The following is a 27,220-nucleotide window of genomic DNA, read 5'->3' as shown; positions in this document are numbered from 1 at the left end:
ACTACATCTTTGATTATACTTCTAAATTCTTTGTGTTCAAAATAATTTTTCTTATTTTCCTTTTCTGATAATGATCTAAGAGTTGGACATACATTTCCATAAACAGAGTCAGTGGGACATACATTTCTAAAAACAGAGTCAGTCAGTATGTAAAAGCAGTTTTCACCCACAGGAGATTTAAAAATAATTCTATAATTAAACCAGTAACACAAAAAAGAGAGCTGATGTCTTAGATGTCTTTCATTTCTTCCATTATCAGCATCATAAAGGGACAAGATTCAGGAGATAATCATGTTTGAGTAGACCTGTTATTAAACTTCACAGTTCCAGTAAAGCTTAGGGATTCTCCGTGTGTTAATTTTAATTATATCTTTTAAAAATACAGGTATTGGCCTTTCAAGAGGGAGGCAAGATAGGAGTTTCAAAGAGAATGGGAATTACTGATGTACAGGGAGACTTGAATCAGCATTCACAAATTTATTAGTGCCAGGCCAACGTGAGTAATAAAATATAGATGCACTTGTTCACTAGACATTTCACAGGTTGATAACATAACATTCTGTAGTCTGCTACACACGTTAGAAAATAGTCTCTGTTTTTTCTTACTCTTTGGTCAAACGTGGGCCAAAAAACCCCACTCTTTCAATTACGCAGATTTGCTTTTTTCCCCTTGTCATGTGATTTCAAACACACTGGTGGAGGGTTGCTTTGATCAGTTCCCATCAGGTTTAACTAGAACAGTATTAGACCGTTACAATAAAGTTTCGGTTGACTTTTTACTATCTAGACAGAGTTAGGTACCTCCTGACACCAACAGGATGACTTTTTCCTCTTCTTAGCAACAAGAAAGCACAATATACCCTACTCATTGCTCAAATGGACCTTAACAATCACTTTCAAGGGACACACCATTACTGAAGACTGAAGAGTAATATTTATCAACATTAAATAGACACTTGGTGAAATATGCATAAATATGTCTTCTTATAAACATAACACGAAATTAAATAGTTCAGGAACACAGACACCATTGAGTACAGTCCCACTGTTGTCACAATCTGCTGTAAACACCAGCTCACACTGAAAACAGAAGCAGCTTCTAACCTGGCTCCGGGTTCACGACACAGAGACCCTGTACAGACAGAAGATTTCTCCTCAGCCCCCCGCCTCCCACCCCTCCCACTCCCCACGCAGCCCCCACAAAAGGAGAAAAGGAACCTCAACAACTATAGCAGCAACACAGATGACAGCCACAGCAGCGCCCCTCCCCCCCAAAAAAGAACAGTTAGCATTTGGGTCAATTCAGAAGAGAACACAAAAATCACTTTTTAGAAATGTACTAAAGAAATCAATTTGCAGCAATACTTTTCAGAGTGTAATACTTTCTTCAGAGGATTTGGGACTTGCCAACCCCCACCTATTCTGGGTGAAGGTCACACAATGAACACCAGAAAGCATTGGTCACAGCAAAGTGACAAGAGGTTTAAGCCCTTTCGCATTTAAAGATGCTGAGTAGCAAAAAATCAAATCCTGTGTTCCTCTCTGGCCCTCACGAGGTCTCTTCTGCTTTGCCCCAGATAATGTTGTGCATGAAATTCAAATGTGGCACTATTATTAAATTTCAAGCAGGTAAGATAGCAAAGGCTTTGGTTGGAAACATTCAGATTTGGACCATTAAATTCAAAGCCACGGATGTGACTCATTGTTTGGGCACAGAGGGGGCCCCCATTTGATTTAGCTTTGTTGAGGGTGTCAACAAAGGTGAAAACTTACTCAGAATCTGGTCAGACCATGGTGCTCATCTGACTCGCTAGGCTGACTGTCCTACACAGATCAGCCCAGAGAGCCTGGCTGCTGTCTGCTGCCTGTTCTCCAGGAAAACAGCCCTGATTTCCAAAACACTACTGGGTTTATTTCACTTTGACATTGTGTTAGGATCCTAGAGAAACTTTAGTCACCAAAGTACTGAAAGCATCTATTGCCGGAGTAATTTGCCAGTTCATTAATTCCCATTATATTATATACACTACGTGTGTGTGCGTGGAATTCACACACATACACACACACACACACACATATATATATATACACATATATACTTATATATCTTTTATTTGTACGAAACTTGAACTGCACAAAACAGTACTTTGCAAGAATCAAGTCCACAAAGAGAGCTTAATGACACACCGATGAGAAGACAGGGAGCTCTACTGGGACGAGGAGGTGCTGTTTTGCAACGTATGAAAGATTTTCAGAACCATGGCTTCACTAGCCTGACATGTTCCATGTGGGATCCGATGGACACTTTGGGGATCCTTGGAGAACATGTGACAACTGGGCCAGTTAGTTATGCTCACCGGGATTCCAGAGCTAACGGGAATTAAAAGACCCAGGCAGACCAATCTGGGTGTGTAATTGCTATGAAAAAATTATTTCCTTCTCTTTAAGAAAAAAACAAAGTCTATTTCAGAATAAATTCCTTCATATTCAGTAATAAGCTTACTTATTTTTGGCTGAACAGGTATTTGACTTTTGATATTAAAATGGGTTTATTTAATGGACCGGGAAACAGGCAGCTTCTTTCACGTCTGGGTGATAAAAACATGTTTATCAGTGCCAGAGACGACCCCCACCCTCGCCTTACTCCCTCCTAAGGTTTGTGGGTTGATGTGTGCGTATGGTGACGGCTATTGAACGCACCCCATTCTATAAGGCCTGCTCAGGCACCCGCTTGTGGAAAATGACCGACTGTCTCTGCTGGTACTGCTGCTTGCGTCTCTTCCTCTTGTCACACTGACACAACAGCAGCATCTTGAAAGTGTTTCTGAATGTTTTGTTGCACAGGGCATAGCACACGGGGTTCACGGTGCTGTTGATGTAGCACAGCCAGTAGCCCAGATTCCAATAGGTTTTGGGGATGCAGCTGTCACAAAAGGTGTTCACTAGAACCATGATATTGTAGGGGGTCCAGGTGATGATGAAGGCAAGCAGGATGGCGCTGAGGGTCTGGGCCGCTTTCTTTTCCTTGATGAGGGACATCCGTTTCCGCTTAGTGATCTGGCTTCTGGTCTTCAGAGCAAACCTCTTGGCCAGTGTAGCTTCCTTAAAGGATAGAGGTAGAGTGGCCGTGGTCTTCCCCACCGAGGAGTTGACATCAGAGGCCTTGGCTGTGTCCACGGCAGACTCTAACTGGATGGGAAGCTTGGAGAAGCTTTTCTGAAAGCTGCCTCCATCGTCCATGCTCTGCTGGGTCTGAAGTTTGCTGGGTTTCCTCTCCAAGCCCACTGAACCCAGCTCCTCCTCCGGCACCTGCAGGTTGTCTGATGAAGGTAGTTTGGTGGAGTTGAGGATGGTGCTGTGACCTGGGAGCTTGAGCACGATGGAGTAGATGGCTCTGGTCTCTGAGCCAATGTCCTCCTCGTCGGAGGAGGCGGAGTTCTCCAGGGAGGCAGCGGCATCATTGTTATTCCAGCTGTCACTGCTGCTGTGGTCTTGGTCCATCTGCTCAGCGCTTGGCTTCCAACTCTTGGTCGTGAACCAGAAATGGCAGCGTCCGTACTTCCTCCTGGCTGAGCGTTTCATGCTCTGCTGCTGGAGCTCATAGCTGCTGCAGCTTCGAGAACTGCCCGTGGGGTGGACAAAGTTCTCCGCTTCGGCCTCTGTTCCAGAGGCTTGCAGCCCAGCAAGTTCTTTGGTACGTTTTTCAGTTTCCTTATAGATCCTCCAGTATAAAATAGTCATGATGGTGACAGGCATATAAAAGGCAGCAATGGCCGTTCCGAAGGTTATGGTGGGCTCGCTGAGGAACTGGATGAAGCACTCCCCTGGAGGCACAGTTCTCTTCCCAACAAAGTACTGCCAGAACAAGATGGCAGGAGCCCAAAGGATGAAGGAGATGACCCAAGCCAAACCTATCATCACACCAGCTCGCTTTGTTGTTCGTTTGGCTCTGTACGTGAGCGGCCTCGTGATGGAAAAGTATCTGTCGAAGCTGATGACCAGAAGGTTCATGACGGAGGCATTGCTAGCCACGTAGTCAATGGATAGCCAGAGGTCACAGGCCAGGTTCCCCAACGCCCATCGGTTCATGATGATGTAGGTAGTAAACAGATTCATCGAAATGACCCCAATAATCAGGTCAGCACAGGCCAGACTTAAGAGGAAGTAGTTGTTGACTGTCTTCAGCTGCTTGTTGACCTTGAATGCCACTATCACCAGGATGTTGCCAATGATGGTCACCAAGGCCAGGACGCCTGTTAAGAATGCAATGAAGACCACCTGCCAGATGGTATGACCTCCTAGAGGGTCACTGGTGGTGCCATTTGGAGAGGAGAGATTCCCAGCTGCCCGAGAAATGTTGTAGCTGCCAAAATGAGTAACTGTTCCTGGGGGCAGCCCTGTATCCGAAGGGCCGTGAATCCAGGAAGAGCTGATGTTCGGAAACAAGGGTGAGGTTGTATTGTTATTGTGCAAGGTCATGGTGACTCTCTGACATAGTCTGGGGAGAAAAGAGAAAAGATGGAGTCAGGACCGTTACTGCCCTCACTGGATTTGCTTTCTGCATTGCACCCTCTAAAAGACACGGAAGACCTATCACTGGATGATATGCGTGCCCCCAAGGACTGTAGCCCGCCAGGCTCCTCTGTCCATGAGATTCTCCAGGCAAGAATACTGGAGTGGGTTGCCATTTCCTTCTCTAGGGGATCTTCTCGACCCAGGGATGAAACCTGGGTCTCCTACACTGCAGGCGGAGTCTATATTCTGAGCCACCAAGGGAGCCCTATTAATATGAACCTGAGACGGACCTGCACATCAGGTTCATTCTCTCATTTTAAAGATCATGAGTTGTCAACTTTATTTCGATAAAAGTAAACAAATTAAATCAAGGTGAGGAGCACAGGGCAGGCACAGATCGATTTGTTCGAGGTAGCACAATTAGCTGGTGGCATGCACTGAGCTTTGTGTTTTTTTTCTCCACATTTTCCACATTTCTACAGACCACAAATACTTCCACACAATGGCGCTATCAAAAAACTCTTCCTTCCTTCTCATATTTTGAAAAGTAGGGGAAATATTATAGATGCAATTATGATATTCAGCACTGCTTTATTCTCATGCTACATGAGAAGTTGATCTTACTCATTTGCATTTTATCCACCTGGGCATTTACCTATCCCAGGCTTTAGACACTGCACCTCTAAGGGAATTCCAGCCATGTAAGCCTCAGTGGAATAAGCAACAACCAGCAAGGGGGGAAGTAAGCATATAATCACATCACTTTATAGTTTCTCTTTGACACACAGTAAGAAAAAGGAATGTACTGGTTCTTTGTAACAGTTGGGAACAGTATACAAGGCAGCTATCTTTTGCTTGATAATATGCAGAACCCTGACGAGACTGTTCTGAACTGAACAGTCTGAACCGAACCAGTTCTGAATATTTCTAGTAGTTAGATACGTTATCTCTAGTTATGAAAAAGCATTTAGTACCATATGCAATAAATAGTTGCAAAACTAAAATTAGTTCTTTGAAAAACAATTTTTTTTTAAAATTTGGCAGCACTGGGTCTTAGTTTCAGCAAATGTGATCTTTTTCAGCTGTGGCATGCAGAATCTTTTTTAAAGTTGTGACTTGTGGGATCTAGTTCCCTGATCAGGGATCCAACCTGGAGCCCTGGCATTGCAAGCAGAGTCTTAACCACTGGACCACACAGGAAGTCCCAGTTCTTTTTTATTTTTTAATTTTATATTATAGTTGATTTACAATGTTGTGTTACTTTCTGGTGTATAGCAAAGTGATTCAGTTATGCATACACATATATTCATTCTTTTTCAGATTCTTTTCACATAGAGATTATTATAGAATATGACTAGAGTTCCTTGTTTAATATACAATAGGTCCTTGTTGATTGTTCATTTTATATATAGTAGTACATATATTGGAGAAGGTGATGGCAACCCACTCCAATACTCTTGCCTGGAAAATCCCATGGATGGAGGAGCCTGTGGGCTGCAGTCCATGGGATCGTGAAGAGTCGGAAATGACTGAGCAGCTTCACTTTCACTTTTCACTTTCATGCATTGGAGAAGGAAATGGCAACCCACTCCAGTGTTCTTGCCTGGAGAATCCCAAGGACGGGGGAACCTGGTGGGCTGCCGTCTATGGGGTCGCACAGAGTCGGACACGACTGAAGCGACTTAGCAGCAGCAGCAGCAGTACATATATGTTAATCTCAAACTCCTAATTTATCCCTCCCCCACCCACATTTCCACTTTGGAAACCATAAATTTGTTTTCAAAATCTGTAAGTCTGTTTCTGTTTTGTAAATACATTTATTTGTATCACTTTTTTTTTTTTTTGCAATTGGTTCTGTCAATCAGTTGTTACCAAAATAAATAAATGACCAAGAATGGTTATAACGAATACATCTCTAGTAAGACCCTCTGTACTGTTAGGGAGAGCCTTAGGTTGAGACCTGCTTCAACCTCTTAGAACCCCCAGGCTTGTACTTTCACATCACAGCTGACTCTGGGATTCTCATACCACCAATCTTTGTGGACTTTATTCAGTGAATCATTCCTCAGTGAGTGTCATACCACAGATACAACATATGAGAATCACAACAAGAATCTATTGAGACCGTGGTCTACCATGTTGCGGCTCTTGGTTAAAAGTGTTCACTGTAAATGTTTACAGTACAAATATGTTGACACGTGCACATGGTAAGAGTCCAAATTAAGCCTTTAGATACTGCAGGTAGGGGCAGCTCTCAAAGGAGTGCAGTGAGGTTCATAGCATGCCTTATGGAAACAGCTTAAGGAGTAGCAGGAAGATTCTGGAGTCCCAAAGGCATAGATTCAAAGCTTAGTTCAAAAACTTCCTGAGGGTGAAATCTTGGGTATTATTTAACCTCTTTGAGTCCCAGTTTCCTCACTGAGAAATAAGAATGAAACATTTTGTATAATGGAATAAATTCAACCTAGAATCCAATGGTAACTGGTCAGGAAAGTTTCTCTCTCATCAAAGTTCACTTAAAAGTCTACATTCAGAAAACTAAGATCATGGCATCCAGTCCCATCACTTCATGGCAAATAGATGGGGAAACAGTGGAAACAGTGATAGACTTTATTTTTCTGGGCTCCAAAATCACTGCAGATGGTGACTGCAGCCATGAAATTAAAAGATGCTTGCTCTGTTATGACCAACCTAGACAGCTTATTAAAAAGCAGAGACATTACTTTGGCAATAAAGGTCTGTCTAGTCAAAGCTATGGTTTTTCCAGTAGTGATTGTATGGATGTGAGAGTTGGACTATAAAGAAAGCTGAACGCCAAAGAATTGATGCTTTTGAACTATGGTGTTGGAGAAGACTCTTGAGAGTCCCTTGGACTGGAAGGAGATCAAACCAGTCCATCCTAAAGGAAATCAGTCTTGAATATTCATCGGAAGGACTGATGCTAAAGCTGAAACTCCAATACTTTGGCCACCTAATGCGAAGAACTGACTCATTGGAAAAGACACTGATGCTGGGAAAGGTTAAAGGCAAGAGGAGAAGGGGACAACAGAGGATGAGATGGTTGGATGGTATCACTGACTCAATGGACATGAGTTTGAGTGAACTCTGAGAGTTGGTGATGGGCAGGGAGGCCTGGTGTGCTGCAGTCCATGGGGTCACAAAGAGTTGAACACAACTGAGCGACTGAACTGAACTGAACTGAAAGTACTTAGACCAGAGCTTGCTTATAATACATGCTGCATTAGTGCAGTATCTGCCATTTTATTTTCATTTTATTCTTTACTGAACAGTGAATTTACTTTGCTTTGGTGGTCAAAGAGCTCAACTTGATGCAATAATAAATGATAGAAGGAAATACTTATTACATAATACTTCCTACATGGTACACATTTTGCAAATTGTCATAAGCACTATCTTATTTAATTTTTAAAATAATATCATTTTTAACAGGAATTTGAGACCCAGATGGTTAAGTAATTTGTCTAAGAATCAAGCTAACGAGTAAAGGTAAAGGGACAGAGATTCATCCCCAGGTAATCCAAGCCTATTGCCTCTTTGTTTAACTGTGGTATTCCTCTGCCTCACCATCAGGTCATCCACACAACTGTGCTGGGCTTAGGTACTCAGTCGTGTCTGACTCTTTGTGACCCCATGGGCTGTAGCCCCCCAGGCTCCTAACTTGTCCCTCCTAACTGGGTACAATTCATTATATACCTCTTTAAAGTCTAATTGAAGAATATTTAAAGTGACTACATGTGGTATATATGTATCGTGTATACGCATATGTGATTGGACATATGTAAGCACACACACCTTTGCATTCATAAATACATTTAGATACATTCACTTCAGCACCATTTGCAATAGTAGAATATTGTAACTAGTCTAAATATAATGTATTATTATATTACAGAGAAAGTGAAAGTGAAGTTGCTCAGTCATGTCCGACTCTTTGCTACCCCATGAACTGTAGTCTACCAGGGCATTCTATCCTTGGGATTTTCCAGGCAAGAATACTGGAGTGGGTTGCCTAGTTTAAAAACTGTATAATCCATCACTATTTCCCCATAGATGAAATCTACATTGCACTAATTTCCAATGACAGGTAATTGCTGCGTTTTTTTTTCTTTATTTCCTTTTACTTTTCTGGGTTTTATTAGGTGCTGTCAGCTCATCTATATCTCCCAGCTCCCTCTCAAAGGGATGTCCGTATTTAGGAAGGGCTACATGTTGTTTGGGGTACTCAACAGCATTTACGATTTCTTCCAAGGTACATAGGGATTCCCTGGTAGCTCAGCTGGTAAAGAATCTGCCTGCAATGCGGGAGACCTGGGTTCGATCCCTGGGTTGGGAAGATCCCCTGGAGAAGGGAACAGCTACCCACTCCAGTATTCTGGCCTGGAGAATTCCATGGACTGTATAGTCCATGGGGTCACAAAGAGTCAGACACGACTGAGCGACTTCTGCTTTCACTTTCCAAGGTACATATACGGAAAGTCAATATGCTCTCCCTTCTCCATGCAGATCCCAGTTTGGCATAGTTCTAAAGGTGTTTGCCTTGGTACCTCCTCCACCGCACCTACAGCTACATATATGAGATCAGCCTTGTCTTTAGTGAGACACCTTTGCTCAATGACCTGCCTCGGAAATTAATGACCACTCTTCTATTAGGGGGCTGAGGATGCCTCTCCAAAGTGCTCCACTACGTTTGTTCAGATAAGGATTATTTTCATTCTATCACTCTTACACATTTCTCTTTTTCAGACACCATACCTTGCTCATTTTTTATATACAGACAACCCCCAGATATTTGACTTTATAATGGTATAAAAGTGATATGCATTCCAGCAGAAATCATACTTTGAATTTTGATGTCTCCTCCAGGTAAGTGATATGAGTTATGGGATTTTCTCATGATGCTAGGCAGTGGTGGAGAGCCACAGGTCTGTCAGCCGCATGATCAAGAGGGTAAACAACGGACACACTAACAACCATTCTATACCCAGGCAACCATTCTGGTTTTCACTTTCAGTACAGTATTCAGCAAGTAATATGAACCATTCAACTTCATTATAAAATAAACTTTGCATGAGATGCTTTTGTCCAACTATAGGCTCATGTGAGTGAGTGTCCTAAGTAGGTTAGGCTGCTGCTGCTGCTGCTAAGTCGCTTCAGTCGTGTCTGACTCTGTGCGACCCAATGGATGGCAGCCCACCAGGCTCCCTCATCCCTGGGATTCTCCAGGCAAGAACACTGGAGTGGGTTGCCATTTCCTTCTCCAATGCATGAAAGTGAAAAGTGAAAGTGAAGTCGCTCAGTTGTGTCCGACTCTTAGTGACCCCATGGACTGCAGCCTACCAGGCTCCTCTGTCCATGGGATTCTCCAGGCAAGAGTACTGGAGTGGGGTGCCATTGCCTTCTCTGAGGTTAGGCTAAGGTATATGTTAGGTAGGTTATGTGTATTACATGCATTTTCAACTTAACAACATTTTCAACTTACAATGGGTTCATCAGGAGTATCCCTATCATAAGTTGACGAAGATCTGTGCTCTCTGAACAGCTTTTATATTCCCACCACCTTTCACTCCACAGCTTCCTGGACACAGCAGCTAAGCCCCCTTGTCAGGGCTTCCCTGGTGGCTCAGTGGTTAAGAATCCGCCTGCCAATGCAGGAGATACGGCTTCGATCCCTGGTCTGGGAAGATCCCACATGCACAGAGCAACTAAGCCTGGGCACCACAATTACTGAGCCTGTTCTCTAGAGCCCGGGAGCTGCGACTACTGAGGCCACATGCTACAGCTACTGAAGCCCTCACTCCACAGCGAGAAACCGCTGCAATGAGAAGCCTGTGTGCCACAATGAAGAGTTTCAGCCCCTGCTAGCCACAACTAGAGAAAAGCCAGTGCAGCAACAGAGACCCCACTCAGCCAAAAATACGTGAGTAAATAAATAAATCAGTTGTGTTCAGCTGATTTTACATTCCTTGCTTCATCTTACTCCCACCTCACTCCAGTCACTGATGTGCTCTGAATCTCATGTAACTTTCTTCAGCACCTTTTAAAGTGCCTTAAATACTAAGTTTCCACTCCCATGTCATATGGAATTGATCACATCCTGCAGAACTATTTTCATCACTTATGCCATGCTGATATTATTATAAATAAATACCGTGGCTAATAATCCCAGTGCTTTATATAAAAAGATAATATATCAGTCTTCTTTCTTTTTCTTTTTTTGCTTTTTATCAAGACCATGCAATGGATGTCTATTATTTGTCTTTCCTTCAGTCCTTCTTTAGGAAGTGGCCTGTCATCTACAGAACATATTTCTGGATGGGCATCAATCACATGGTTCTGATTCCATAACCTTAGTTATGGGCCTGAAGAACATGCAAACAGGAGCAGTAAGAATAAATTTGGGGAGTTGATAGGGATGCTGGCAAGAAAGAGGGTAATTCTCTGTTCCTTGGGATTCCTGGGTGCTGCTGACTATTTATACCCACATGGAAAATTGGTGAAGCACCTAAGCACAGAGGAAAGATATGTGGGAAGGAGAGAGACGGGAAGGAACGTGAGGGAGCAGAGATGGTCTGATCATGATGACCTTCCAAACCTGGAGCAAGCCATTCCTGAAGTCAACCCCACCACTTTGAATTTGGCAGTGATATAAGCTAACCACTTCCTTTGCTGTCTGGTCTGCCTGAGAAAGGCTATTGTTAGCTGCCCCTGAAAGGGTCCTTATTAACATAACAGCCATGTGCAGCATCGACACTTTTCACTGGACCACCACTAGCTTTAGGTCATTAAGATCAGCGCTACTGAATTCAATAAGTCAAGACTCTGCCTTCCATGGACTCACACCTGAGATGAGAACCAGGACATGGATAAAATCATTTTCAAAAGCTCATAATTTTTAGGCAATGTCAAATTGCTCCCTGGAAGTAACACATTATGTTTACATTCAATATCAACTCATTTTACTCATCTGATATAATGGTAAAGAATATAAGTAGGAATTTTGGAAATCAGCCAGAGACCAATTCTCTCTTTCATTTCATTTCTGTGAATTGTCAGGAGCACCACAAGCTATATACTATTCCAGTCCAATTATGCTTTGTTGGAATACGGAATAAAAAAGAAACAAGAATTGAGGAAAGACACCTACAGTTTGGACCAGCTATCTATAATGTGTTCGTTAAATACCTGCCTTCGTGCCTACATTAGGGGCTTTTTGACTCATCATTAGAAAGCCTGTGAATCATGAACTGTTAAGTGATCTTTGATCTGAATTCTTTGGCATACTTACCAGTGGTAATTGTTCTTTTTATAATTCAACATTAATTCAATATCTAATATCACTTAAAATTTCAGATACCTCGTGTACTAGAACTATGCCTGAAAAAACAACGTGCATACCTTAATTGAAAAATAATGCTATTGGAAAAATGACTCAGATAGACTTACTGATGCATGGTTGCTACAAACTTTCAATTTATAAAAAAATTAAATATCTATGAAGAGGAGTAAAGCTAAGTGCAATAAAACAAGATACACACCTCTTCCGGCCTAAATGGAGACTAATGTAGCCAGAAAAGCTCAGAAAGCTCAGAAATAAATCCATGTATATATGGTCATTTGATCTTTAAATACTCTTAGTAAAGACAGAGCTTTAGAGATAAGGTCTACTGAGCTGCAGACACATCGATCTTTGAGCATTAAGGGACGGTATAGTGGCCTAAACATTAGGCAAATGAGAAAGATCTTCTCCCAACCTTCACTCAGGTCCCTGTACCTGAGACATTTTCCATGATCTCTCTGGATTCCGTGTCACCGTTCCAGATTCATCTACTAAAAGGGATCCTTCTGCTCTGGGAGGATGTCTTACTGGTGTACGGTTTGACATCAGAAAAACCTGATCAAAAGTTCATAAGGAGTATAATAAAAATATTAATAAAAGTCCTTATTTGATATGACAGTCACTTCCCTTTCTTCCTGTATAGCTATCATTTTATAAGTAACATGTGACTTTCTAAGAATCAGGGTTCTAGGTGAGACTCAAATGAAACAATGATAAACCTGGACTTAACGTCTTCGGTTTAAGGTGCTTTTTCTGAAAAGAGATGATCACTTCTATGCTCCACACTCTCTTCCTCATCCTGACTCAACAGCTTATATGCTGTATAGGTAGTAAATTTTGAGTCAAGAGAGTTCAGAGCTGACTCTCACTGAAGTGACTTATGTCAGAGAGGAGGCGAGCTAAGGGAACTTTGCTTTTGAATGCTCAAGAATAAACAGATGTTGGGACCAGAGATGCCTGTAAGCCTGCTGCTTTAATACTTTATAAGTGGTCCCAGGCAGGAATTCTAGGAGCGCAGCCTGCATAAGGGCAAAGAGGTTCATCCAGTAGGAGCGGAAGTGGGCAGGGGGCAGGCTCTAGGTCCCCTCTGGGATCTATAGCAGGTTCCTGCCCTGTTCAGGTGGGAGCTGGTAACTGGGGTCCTGGGACATTTAGAGCTTTGCTATTGAAGTGGTCCAGGGCCCAGACCCCAGGCAAAGGAGTGCAAAACAACATAATCTGCCCGTGGGTGAGATCAGCACCATCGAGAGCCCTCCTGGATTCTGGGTGGAGGACAGTTGTTTCATATGGGTTAGTTACAACTGTCCATACAGGATGGTTCTTGATTTCATCTCTCAGTGTATATTTTCCTAGATCGTTTTCACTACATTCTATCTAGGAGCACAAGCAGAATGGATTCACTTAGTTTTTTTAAAAGTCAGGAGTTATTAAGTGGGCCAGCATGAGAATAAACAAGAAAATAAATAGAATTGAATAGGATATACCAGAGCATGAACCACATAATGACCTAAGTATTGTTTCACAGAAGTTCTGTTTAGCATGTGCCCACACACACACACACACAAACATGTATTCAATACACAGTCATGATGTGAAATGTGTTATATTTGAAAACCACTGCAGTGGATAATTTGACATCTTTTATTTAAATTTAAAATAAGACTGAAAGAGAAAACATCAAAGAACAATTTGAGAGTACTAAGTTTAGGGGAAAGTGAAGAACAATTGTAAGAAATTTCCTCCCTTCCCCCTAGTTGTGGAATAAAAAATATTCGGGGTTAAACATCTGTAAAATATACAGATGACTTTTAAAAATTAAAACAAAAACACATGTTTAAATATCTGATATGAAAACACATGTGAAAGTTCTTAGAGAATCCTAAAAGGCCAATATAAATCTGAAGACTTTTTAAATAATGGATTCCAAGGAGACGAACTTTATTTTCTCCAACCATTCTGGCAGCTCATTCTGAAAAAAAGACTGAGGCTTCTCAATTTTTAAACCTCCTGAACTCAGAAAAAAATGTGTAACTTAATTTTTAATATAAGTCTGAATGAGTTCGACTATTATTATTGTTTTAATCATGAACGGAGGAAACCAAAAATATCTTTGCAATTCACAAACATGCTTTTCTTTAAGACCAAATATTTAGTGCTTCTTCCATATTTGGAATCCAGTACACATCATGTTGCAGGGATTGTTTTGAGTGTCTCTTGGACTGCTTTCTTTGCTAAGAGTGTGTCTCTGTTTTCTGTCACAATTACCACAGTATTCAACAACTGAAATGACTTTCCCAAAGCGAACTTGGTCGCACACAGGAAATGCCATCGCTGACCACTAGGTGGCAGAGCTGACTCGGAGAACAACCACTCCTGCAGGCGCCAAAGCGCCGCCTGTTTCCCCAGGCTGGTGACAGGGAAACTTCAGCTTAGTTCAGTCACGCAGTCCGTGGAGGATATCAAACAGGATCAACACACGCTCGGCAATCAAACATGTCTTTAAAGGGCATCCAACCTTTTCAGACGCGCACAGTCAGAATCAAACTCTGTGAACTTAGCTCGTGTGATTCATTTCAAGCCGCAGGGAGGACAGATGAGCCCTAATATGGTGCAGTCGCTCCTGGTGCAAACAGAACATCTCAGAAGCCAAAACTGGAACAGAATTTCATTTTAAAAGGACAAAGCTTGTTTTCAAAAAGTGGATGCATCGTGCTGCTTCCCTTGGTTGCCGCCTTTCATAGGTTTTATTCAATTCGACAACAAAAATGAAGGATGCTTGGAAAAGTTCTTGCATCAGCACTGCCTAGGCATAGCAATTGCTACTAAAATAACATGATTTTACCTCAAAAACAAAAGCTTAAGCAGGACTAGTGGTCGTCTGCCTCAGTACGCCCAAGCCTAAAATCTCTGTTGTTAGAACTTCTAGAGATATGACAAAAAATGAGAAAACATAGGTGAAGACGTTCTTCCTAAATATCTGTAAGCCCACTTTGCCCACTGGAGTCCACACACTCCTCATGTGGTCCTTTTCTGAGGGAAAAACAGGGACAATGTACAGCTGCTGGATTTGTTTCCACTGCAAACATTTATGACTGCAGATACGTTCAGTAGGGTTTCAACATTCTGCAAATTCATTGCTACTTATTTCAAAGACTGTGCTTCTATAATGCTATTAGAGCTAATATAATTGTAGAAATAATTCTGATTGGAAATCTTTTAGTGAAAACAGTCATTGGGGCTAAATATTTCTGACATTTTGGTTTACATTTGGAAAGGACACTTGGGAAGAAAGTGCTTTGGGCTTGATTTTGATGTCTAATGATTACTTTTTGGGCTTCTCTGGTGGTTCAGTTGGTAGAGAATCCACCTGCAATGTGGGAGACCTGGGTTCAGTCCCTGGGTTGGGAAGATCTCCTGGAGAAGGGAATGGCAACCCACTCCAGTATTCTTGCCTGGAGAATTCCATGGACAGAGGAACCTGGCGGGCTACAGTCCATAGGGTTGCAGAGAGTTGGACACGACTGGACAGCTAAGCACACAGTCCATGATTAAACTGGAGGAGTTATGACTTTTTTTCAAGGTCCACATTTATCAGAGTTATTTACTTTTTCATCTGAACACAGACTATACATCTGATTTCCTTTTAAACGGAAGCCTGTATGCACCACCACCCCCTCATTCATCCATGTACAGAAGACTGTTTGCAAAAACGCAGAAGTAGAGGACACGGAGAAAACAGTGTAATGAGTCCTGCAACAGAGCCTTAGGGCCAGAAACAGACTGATTCTGCCACGCAGGCAAGCTGCCTGAGCACTCTGATCCTGCTTTCTCATCTATAAAATGGGGATTATCATTCTTGAGGATTGGATAGGATAGTAGAAAGCACTCAGAATAGGCAGATGGGTCCATGAAAGTTTCTCAAAAAATGGTTAAGATGAATAATTTTCTATGACTGTTTGATTTTATAGATTGGCTTTTTTCAAGGCTCACAAGAGCTGGCATTTGTTGAGCATAAAACATTTGTTGGTTGATTTCTCAAACCAGGGTGACTCTGCCCTATTTGGCAACATCTGGGGGCATTTTTTATCACAGTTTGGGGAGAACATGTTACCAGCACAAGGTGCGTAGAGGCCAGGAGATGCTGATAAACATCCTACGATGCACTGGACAAGTCCCTACAATACAGAATCATCCAGCCCAAGAGGTCAGTAGTGCAGAAGTTGAGAAACTCTAGCATAAAGAGACAACAGAGATGTAGAAAATGTTGCAACATTCCCTTTGCCAGGAAAATCTGTAAAACGTCCTGGCACTCACACACCTGGCAAACTCTAAGTCTCTTCCGGAATCAGCTCACATTTACTTTCTCTGGAAATCACACTCTCCACCTCTCCCCACCAGGATGAATCTCATATTCATTTATGCAGCTTTTCCACTCTTATTTCAGATAGTCAGTGTGTCCGAGGGCTTACTGCAGGCCTCGCATTGGGGACAGAGTTCTTGTTGTCCAGGAACCACTAGGAGACACCATCAACTAAACAAAATCACTGCCACGCAGAGAGAAAGGCGAGGCTACTTTGTGAGTGTGAGGAATATGAACTCCAGGCTGCCACGCACTAAAAACAGAACACAGCCTTCTGAAGACATGGCACAGCCTATGCCAAGTCCACCACTCAGTGGTCCTGCATGCCCTGCACATCCTGCCATCCCAGCACACAGCGATTCGACTTGTCTCCCTCGCTACACTGGAGGTTCCATCTTCTGCTACTTGACTTTTTACTCGGACATGCAGCATAATTTCTTTCCCAGAGTAGACCGAGAACTACTGCCTCCACCCAGCGTCATCACTGAGGTTGACAACATCATTGGACAGGCGAACTAAGAACAAGAACAGAAGGGCTCAGGGGATGCGCTTGGAGAATGTGAAGGTGGTTGGAAGGAAGAGATAGACATTGTATTTGCAACAGGCTCAGGGCTCCAGATGTAGAGAGTGCTGAGAAACTACTCTGGGATTCTCAAAGTGACCTTAGATATGGAGGCATCTGGCTGGGACTGACCCCAGAAAAGAGGATTTGGTGGAATCCATCTTTGTGAACTGGGAGAAGGTGAGGCTGGGAGAGAGGACCCTCCCCTGGACCACCAGGCTACTGTCCAGAGCCATGTCAGCCTCTTCTACCTCAGAGAAAGAGAGACGGGTTCCCAAGTAACCACACCCTCTCTTTCAAGGTTCATCTGGCAGTCAGCACAGTACAAACGCAGAGTTCTCTGGAAAAACAGCATCACATAATACACAATTATTGTAATCCCTCTTTGCTGCTCCAGCATGTACTCTGGACCTCACACCCTTCACACCTGTCACATACCCTGACGGCATTAGGACTCCTGCAAGGTGATAGCCTGGGTTTGAGTCCTTGCTCACTCTTTATCAGTTGTTGTGCCTCTGGTGAGTGATAAAAGCTCTGAGATCCTCAGTCTCCACATAAGAACATTAAGAATAACAATAATAGTAAATTGCAACCCACTTTAGTATTCTTGCCTGAGAAATCCCATGGACAGAGGAGCCTGGTGGGCATTAGTCCATGGGGTCGCAAAGAATTGGGCATGGCTGAGCAGTGACTTTCAGGTAATAATAGTAACTCTGCATGGCTGTGGAGCAGATTAAGTGAGAGAACAGGTGAAGCATCTGATACAACTGCCATCACTCAACAGATATTTTGTAAGTGGGAGACCCTGCCTCTCCCACCTCATCCTCACACTCAGAACTGGGGTCCCTGGAATGTGCCAGCAAGGTGGCCTCGATGAGGTGACCACTTGGACTGGCAACCACATGTGCCATTCCTTGTTTTTAAATATTTGAAATATTACTCTGTGTATATATGTATTTTCATTTGACTATTAGGTTATAAATCTTCAGGGACAGTACCAAAGGTTTATTTTGCTTTCCTCTTTTCTTTCTTCCTTTCTTTTTTTCAAGTTTCCAAGTCTTTCTTAGAACTTCTAGTTGTGATTAAAGTAAAATGGTTTCTCAATAGATAATATGTTTAGTGGGTGGATATTTGATATGCATGGCTTTATTAATAAAATTTAATATAAAACAAATCTTATTAATATAAATATTTATATTTATTTATAAATGCTAACTTTTTCTTATAAAAGCAAATCAGGCAAGAAAAAGACATAGTGATCATGATTTCTCTCAACAACTTGAAAGCAAAAAGCCCTGAAGATCACAACAAATTCTACTGAAGAAGATGCATTGGAGGATGGGGACAAGGAGACAGAATACAAAGTGGATAAACTCTACCACTCATCAGAGTAAAAACCTAGCAAGATGGCTTTAGATACTCAGCGAAGAATGTTATGCATGGTTAAGAGATTTAAAAGCATTGTGGGAAACTAAGATAGCATTTTAGATCAACAATACTTCCCTTGTAGCTTAGTTGGTAAAGAACCTGCCTGCAATGCAGGAGACCCAGATTTGATTTCTGGGTTGGGAAGATTCCCTGGAGTAGGAAATGGCAACCCACTCCAGTACCCTTGCCTGGAGAATCCCATGAACAGAGGAGCCTGGCAGGCTACAGTCCATGGGGTCGCAAGAGTCAGACATGACTTAGCAACTAAACCACCACCCTACTTCAATTTTAAAAAAGCATTGGGGGAAGGATAGGAAACTAGGGAAATGAAAGCAAGACATCACAATTTTAATTTCTTTTGTCCTTCCAGGGATGTGCTTTCTAAGTTCTTTTTTATGACTTTGAGGAGAAGCATCATGATGACCTCAGGATGCTGCAGGTTTTGCTCTTGCTGTTTGCTTTTTGCTATTGTGATAATATCTGTCCTTCAGGGAGCCAGGTGCTTTTCTAAGTGATGTGCATGTGCTAACTCATTGAATCCTTGGCATAATCACGTGAAAATGAAAGTGTTAGTCATCAATCATGTCCGACGCTTTGCAACCCCATAGACTTTAGCCTGCCAGCTCCTCTGTCCATGGAATTCTCCAGGCAAGAATACTGGAGTCAGTAGCCATTCCCTTCTCCAGGGGATCTTCCTGACCCAGGGATCGAACTGAGTCTCCTGCACTGTGGGGAAATTCTTTACCATCTGAGCCACCAGGGAAGCCCCATAATCATGTGAGGTGGAGACTACTGGGCTTTCCACTTGAAGCTGAAGAAACTGATACAACAAGTGGTTGAAAAACCTGCCCCGGGTTCACACAGCTACTATGATGCAGGTGTGCTGGCTTCTGCCCCTAACCTCTACTCTAGTGGTGGACTCGTCATGAACAAGCAGTATTTCCACATAATACCTAAGTGTATAAAGCAGAAATTCAGTCCTCTTGCCCTTGCCTCTTTCATTCTCATGCCCTTGAGGTAACCAGCGGTAACAGTTTACTTAGTAAGTAAATATTTGTTAGATAAATGGATATGTCCTTCCCAAATGTGCTCTTTTACAAAATTACACATGTGTATTTTTAAGCACTCACTATGCACCAGGCACTGATCTCTCTGTTTACACACATTAAAACTTCATCTGCACAACAAGCCTGTGAGTTAAGTGTCTTTTACTTAATGTCCCGATGAGACAACGGAGGCACAGAACGGTTAAGCGACTGAATCAGGTCACACAGCTCCTCAGCAGCAGAGTTAAAGATGTGAAGCAAGGCAATCTGACCCCAAATTTTACTCCCAAACAATGTATATTATGTTCCCTAGCTTGCAACAAACTGAAAAACCTAATGAGGGACTGTTGCAGATTCATCTATTGGCACATCACGCTTTTTGGCTCAAATAGAATTTTCAGGGCAGGAAAGTGCATGAGATGCTGTGTCTGCTGAAGATTCTTTTAAGTGAAATAGTGTAGAGTCTTAGTGAAGCCAATACAAATCCCTAAGATACTCTAAAAAATAAAATAGTAAGTATCTGACTCATTTCCCCCTGACAAGCTCTACTGTAATTTTATAAGGCCTTAAAAGGGCAAGCCTCAGTTTACCAGTGTTTAAAAGACCTATCCATTGACTATGTAGCCCCCATCACAAAATTGTGTATAAAATCAAACAAATGAATAAATATGAAAGTACTCTGATAAAGTACATGATGGATTCAGAGCTTAAAACATTCTTAAAACACTAAACTCCGAGGGCATGTTCAGTTTCTGATTAAAATATAAAATGGAAATGAAATTATTGAAATATGATATATAAATATGAAAAAGAGACTATTTTGTTGAAAGTACTAGCTATTTCTTAAAATAAAACAATAAGAACAGAAACTGTGAGAATTGAAATAAAATAATAATAAAATGTATACTTTGGCACAGCCTGTATAATTAAATATTGGAAAACAATGATCTCTTGTTTTGAATTTCCTGAACCCAAATAGAAACTAAAGCTCACATCACTATTAATTCTGGCTCCACGGGATGAAAAACAAAGAGGCCAAGGAAGAAAGTTGAGCTAGTCCAGCAAAATGGTGTGAATCTGCAAATCCTTACTCTAAAATGCAAGAGGAACATGAATTAAAAATTAAACCCTAAAGTGTGAAATCAGTAAAATGAAAAGATTTATTCAAGCAGAAAAGAAGAAATTATACTGGAGATTATGAATAAAAACAAACAAAAAATAACTTCAGGTTGAATATTGTGGTTTTGTCCCTGGAATTTCTTTCAGAAGGAATTTGCTCTTCCTCTGAGTGATACACTGGCTGCCCGGGTCTGGTCTGAGGATCTTGACATGAGAATACCTTGCCCTGATGAGTCCAAAAGTATCATGTCTCACCACCTGCCTCTAAGCTCCCAGAGGTTAAGAAATGGGGCTCATATGCATACACAATCCAGCCAATGGATTATTTGGAGCCAGATACACCTGAAGGCAAGCTGTCCATGCACACCTAAGTTACCTGGGCAAGTGACTTCACCCTTTGAGGTGAGGCTTGTGTTTCTCTTTCCTGGGATAATATAAGAAAAGTCTTGGCTTCCCAGGTGGCACTGATGGTAGAGAACCCGCCTGCCAATGCAGGAGTCTTAAGAGATGTGGGTTTGATCCTTGGGTTGGGAAGATCCCTTAAGAAGGAAATGGCAACCTGCTTTAGTACTCTTGCCTGGAAAATTCCATAGACAGAGGAACCTGGTGGGCTACAGTCCATGGGGTTGCAAAGAGTCAGGCATGACTGAGCTCTCTCTCTCTCTCTCTCTCTCTCTCTCACACACACACACACACACACACACATATAATTCAGTAGTTCAGATATGAAGTGTCCAACTGTAGTAAATATTATTATAAGCTCTATCTTACTGTTGATAACATGTATCAAACGGCTCATAGAATTAATATGTAACAATTGGGTGACCATAATTCACCAAAGGAATTCTTTTAGCAATTGCTAACCCCAGATTCAAATGATTTTAAGGTCTTCAAGATCTAAGTGACCTAGCATGGAGTACCACATTCATATTGGGGATTGCACTGCATATTGCAAAGAGCTACGCATACTGCTGAACTGATATATTTCAGGGTCTACAACATGGCCAGTGATGAAACCAATTCTATAATAACCAATGATACCTATCATCCATTGAGTGATTACTATGTGCCATTCCACATTTGGCATATATGTCTCCATAAATACCATATATAATGTGTCACTCCGTATATATATAATGTTGGCTGTCCACTTGTTGTTAAAGAAGGTTGCCTATGGCCTGAAATATACATGACAACCTATTCTCAAGGCTTTGATCTTTAAAGGTTTAACATTTTTACACTCATATAGAGATAAAAAGTTGCAGAACAGAAGATAATAATTGTCTTGTTGGAGGTTTATAGGAACACTGTTGCTGGACCTATAAGGACAGCTGCAGGAACCACATCTCATCCCCTTCTAGTATAAAAGAAGCCTGAGTTTTAACTTGGGGAAGATGGTTCTTTGGGACACTAGTCTACCATCTTCTCAGCCTGCTGGCTTTCCAAATAAAGTTGCGGTTCCTTGCCCCAACGACTCATCTCTCAGTTTACTGCCCTGCATGCAGGGTCCAGTATAGGCCTGGACTCAGTAACAATGCTAAGATGACCTGAGACCTCTGGGTCAGTGTCACATGCCAGGGGAAGCAACACTGAGATCATTGCATTCTTCCCCTGATTCTGGCACATTGGGAAACCTGGCTGTAGGAAGTTATTGATGAAAATTAATTGGGGAAGCTGATTAATATACTGGTTGGCTTCTTTGTGAGGGCATTGACATGTCTCAGCTTTATCCAGTTCATTTTTCATTGCCATTCTTAATGATATACAAGTGTTGGTATCACAATGCAGCTGCCTCCAGAGAAATACATCACAATGACCATCAATACAACAACAGCCACAACAAGAAACCCTTCAACTCTATGTGTTGGTCACTCAGTTGTGTCTGACTCTTCGTGATCCCACACCAGTCTCCTCTGCCCATGGGATTTCCCAGGCAACAATACTGGAATGGATTGCCATTCCTTTCTTCAGGGATATTCCTGACCCAGGGATCAAACCCAGGTCTCCTGCATTGCAGGAGGATTCTTTACTGTCTGAGCCACCATGGGAGTCTTTTCATCTCTAAAAGCAGATTATATAAGAACACGCTTTTTATAAAACTCATATTTCAATATATCCCAACTAGAATGCAGACTTTGTAGAGACTGGAGCTTCTCTAAATGTATTATTCTCCTTTAATAAAAAGAACACAAAATGACGAATATAAAATGCCCTCACTTCCACTCCTTTCTCCCGCAGGGGTCCTGTGCAAGTGAAAGAACTTAAAAGTTTTTGCCTTATTAGACTCACAGTAAATTTTCTCCTGATTCCAATAAAAATTGAGATGATCTAGTTATGATTATGATATTGAGTGTTTACAAATCTCTGCACATAACTAAGTACTCAATATATGTATTCTCATATTTAGAGGTAATGAAAGTCTCTCCAAAAACATCTCAACAAACACATGCAAGTAGAGTGGCTAGAAATCCTGATGTTGTGAGGAAGGGAAATTCAGCTTGCCCAGGTATAATGTATTTCAAGGAATTCGACGTCTGATGGTGTAATCAGTTTTTTAGATTGTTTGAGAACCCATGAGTTCCCACTGTATACCATCAAATGATCCCATCAGAAAAGAGGAGAATAAGGAAAAAAGGAAGAGTGAATTCCCTCTGATGGTAAGCTGGTATCAATGCACAGCCAGAAGAGGACCCATCCCACAACACTGTGAGGCACATAAGCAAGTCCTTTAAGGAGGAAAAAGCGACAAATCAAGACATGCAAACATCACATTTGGGGGATTTAGTATCTCTGAGAATAATAAAGAATAACAAGTAGGAGGTCATTTTGATACGACAATATGCCAAAGCAACATTTATGGGACAGTTTTCTCCCTGTATTTGGTACAACATCATGCACAGATGCCCAGTAAGGCTTATTGGAGCCCAGCTGGACTACAACAGCATACCTGTGACAAATGAATGGTGCTATCTCCAGCTGCAGGCAGGTGTCTACTGTATTTCCTGAAGGAATGTGAGGTTCAGCAAACTTAAAATTCTTAATTACAGATCTGGAAGTGAATGCTAATGTGGTTTTCACATGATACGAGATCTGCAACTATTGTAAGCAGACCTATGGAAATTGAAGGAACTGCCCACAATTTTGCAATTTATTTAAAGAACACCGCTGACCAGATGTTAGGCTATCCATGGCCACTGAAGAAGACATACAGAAGGATTAAGTGAAAACTGATTCCAGGAAATATTTAAATAAGATATGATAATAAGATAGACGAGCTGGTCCTGAGAAAATGTTTCCATGGGAACGTCTATTTTCTCCTCCCTGTGATATTTTAAATTAGAATACATATCCATCAGGGTTGGAAACTCTCAGTGCACATACCCGAAAGTAGTATCATTGGTCTTTAGCACATCTCCCCACTCTGCTGGCCATCCATGGCTCAAAATCAGTTTTGGGCTGCCTTCAATCTCAGTCCAAGACTTTCTTCTCTCACCAAAGTTTGGATATGAGAGAAGATTCAATTCAAGGCTTAGACTTTGTTTTAGCAAGCATCAGGAACCATTCTTACCTTCCTTGCTGACTTAAAAATATCACCATCCCATGACTTACTCTGGCTTGACATAACAAAGCGTACTTAAGGAGAAATTATGGGAGCAGACTGTATGGTACCAAATTTCTTAACAGAACTCTGTGGATCACTTAGAAATGGTTACAAGATCATATAGAAACAGTTTCAGGAGCTTTTAAATTAGTCTTCCCCTCAATAATATAGTGGGGAACCAGAGAGAGGTTAGTTTCTATTTGACATGAACGGAGAAGGAGCAAGATGTAGGACCGACTTCAACCTAGTGAACTTGTATCAGTTATTTAGCTTAGTCACCTTCCACTCTATCAGAAGGGCCTGCTAGGGAGCTAAAGGTTCCCTATGGGACCTTTAGGACTTCCCTGGTGGCTCAGAGGGTAAAGCGTCTGCCTGCAATGTGGGAAACCCAGGTTCAATCCCTGGGTTGGGAAGATCCCCTGGAGAAGGAAATGGCAACCCACTCCAGTAGTCTTGCTTGGAAAATCCCATGGATGGAGGAGCCTGGTAGGCTACAGTCCAAGGGGTCGCAAAGAGTCAGACACGACTGAGCGACTTCACTTTCACTTTGATGGGACCTTTAAGGGAAAAACCACAGCGGTGTCACATTTACAGAGGATTAATGGCTTAGTCACCATATGGATGAAGGAGGCACCGAGCAGGTGTGCCGTCGGCTGGATTAAAGTACAATCAAGTACCCATTTTAGGAACTCATTGTTTAGTACCAACTTTGTCTCCAAATAAACTCAGCTGCCGCTAAAAATATACTGAGGGCTTTAGTACAAAAGCCACGTAGTAATATTTCTCTCAGGGTACAAAAAGTGATTGCCAGTAACTGTCAACAAGACAATTGGTTTACTTAGATGAGTATGGACTTCACTCACATGAGTTCCCCAACCATTGGTTCTCAAGAACAGCAACTGAGTTTATTTAGTGACAAAGTTGGAACTAAACAGTGACTTCCTATATCAGAGATATCAATTATTTTTCATTTCTTCTAAGGCATCTGCTGCCTGTTACACTTTTTCCAATGATCTCTATAAAAATTCTCTTCAGGCATTCCTTCTGGTCATTTCCCAAGCTACAAGTCTTATCATCAGATTCTAAATAGGCAGTCAGACTACAAGCACTTTGACAGGAAGAAGGAATCAAGACCAGTAGCCAGACCTTGTCTTCTAGCTGTAATACATCTGAGGTGGGAGCTAAGCATGCTTTACTTGTTTTCTACCAGCCACTGAACAAGAATTCACGTGGCACCTTTCCTAGAGATTCAGCCTGCTATGGCTTTGAACGATATTTAACAAACTTCAAGACATGTGTTTTTAACTCAGGGGTTTATAGTCCAGTTGAAAAGAATGAAACCATCAGAACCATTAAAGTCATAAGACAGGTTTCTGTTTTTCTTTCCCTCCACAACATCCAGTAAAGTGATGGGCAGAGCTTCAACAAAGACATGCTGAATGACTACCTAGGAAGAGCAATATTTAAAACTTACTACTATGCACTGTAGGATTGATAGCTTTAATGTGCATGCACAGGCATGTACATAAAACCAGAGTTACTAAAAGAAAGAAGATATTTCAAGATGCCTGTGGTAAGCTATTTCTCTTATGCCTTATCATCCATTTACACAAAAGAGATGAACCAAATCAGCCTCAAAAAGCTTCATTAATGAAACCAAGAAGCATTTAATATAACCATCATGTATCAGTGTATTAAGTTTCCTTTGGCTGCCATAACAAATTACTCCAATTTAGATGGCTTAAAACAACAGAAATTTATTCTTTCGCAGTTTTAGTAGTTAGAAGTTCAACAAGGTGTCGTAGGGCTACAGGCTTCTTTCAGTTTATAGTAGCTCAGGCATCCCTTGGGTTCTCTGCCTCCATGGTCACTTTGCTACCTCCTTTTTGTCTTCCCCTCTGGATATCTTTTATAAGGACACTCGTCATTAGGTTTGGGACCCTCATAGATAATCCAGGATGATCGTCCCATCCCAAGATCTAAATTTCATCTCTAAAGACCCTTTTCCCAAATAAGGTAAAATTTCCAAATAAGGTAACATTCTTAAGTTCTCAGAGGTTAGGATGTGAACATACTCTTTTGGGGGCTAAAGTGAGCATAGCATAAAGCAGGCAAATTTAGCTCTCCTGACAACAGAACTTCCATCAAACAGGTTGATGTTTGTGTTTGTTTATGGGGTTCTCTTTTCATATGATGAATATGTTTCCTATGGAACACTGGCTTCATTAGGGTGTTTTTTATTTGCATTAGAAAAATTTTAAGAGAAGCACTTTCAATAATACTTCAAAAGAAAAAAAAGGGACCCAAAGATTAGAGGTGTGGATAAAGGTATACACAGATGTAGGAAGTAAAGTGGCGGGAAAGCAGGCATAGGTAAGCAGATATTTCATCCTCTGCTGCTTTTCTTACATTTCATTTATTCATATGTTTGTAATAGGGAAGAACACATCTGACTCCATATTAGTTCTGTTCCTTTTACTTTAACCTTTGTGCTCTGTTGCCTGCTTAGTCATGCTGGCTCTGCACCTTTCATAAAAGAATGCTGCCCAAAGCCTGAAATATACAGGAGAACCCATTCTCAGGGCTTTGACCTTGAAGAATCCATCCACATAGAGATAAAAAATTACAGAACCGAGAATAACATTTGTCTTGTTGCAGGTATAAAGGAACATTGTGACCTGACCTACGGGGACAGCTGCAACAACAAAGGCTTTCAACACCAAGAAGTTTGCAACAACTAACCACACTCCTCCCTTGCTGGCCTTTAACAAGCCTGCTGAAATTCTTTGAGGGCTTGGGGTTTGGGGGGCACAAGCCACCCTCTCCTTGCATGGCCCTGTAATAAACCTTTCTCTGCTCCAAACTCTGATATTTTGGTTTGTTTGTCTTCACCATGGATTGGACACTTGAACTTGCATTTGGTAACATGTTCATACGTTCAACAAGAATTCAGTGTGTATATACTGGCTACAAAGAATGGCTGAACACAAACCTAGAGTTAGTGTGAGTTCAAATTCTTATACATGTTTTGTCTGGAGTTCTGTAATAACCTAGAAGGGTAGGAAAGGGTGGGAGGTGGGAGGGAAAGCACATATGTATATTTATGGTTAATTCATGTTGATGTATGACAGAAACCAAACCAATATTGTAGATAAAAAATCCTGTGATAAACCATAATGGGAAAATATGGAAAAGAATATACATATATATTTATAAAATATGTATATAAATG

The 27,220-nt window shown here is 41.6% G+C and overlaps 1 protein-coding gene across 4 annotated transcripts in view; it reads right to left on the bottom strand.

Moving 5' to 3' along the window:
• Positions 1-462: 462 nt before the first annotated feature.
• The window catches only part of CHRM3 (cholinergic receptor muscarinic 3), a 566,459-nt gene continuing 539,701 nt past the window's right edge, over positions 463-27,220 (bottom strand). For all 4 annotated transcript variants that reach the window (XM_027530596.1, XM_027530598.1, XM_027530599.1 and 1 more), the window contains one exon: positions 463-4,498. In XM_027530596.1, coding sequence (XP_027386397.1) covers positions 2,707-4,498 — 1,792 coding nt within the window. In that variant the 3' untranslated portion in view covers positions 463-2,706. The remainder of the gene's footprint in view (positions 4,499-27,220) is intronic.

Source organism: Bos indicus x Bos taurus, chromosome 28, assembly GCF_003369695.1.
Source record: "Bos indicus x Bos taurus breed Angus x Brahman F1 hybrid chromosome 28, Bos_hybrid_MaternalHap_v2.0, whole genome shotgun sequence".
Taxonomy (NCBI): Eukaryota; Metazoa; Chordata; class Mammalia; order Artiodactyla; family Bovidae; genus Bos; species Bos indicus x Bos taurus.
The sequence above is the reverse complement of the archived record's forward strand: the minus strand, read 5'-3'. Positions and strand labels throughout refer to the sequence as shown.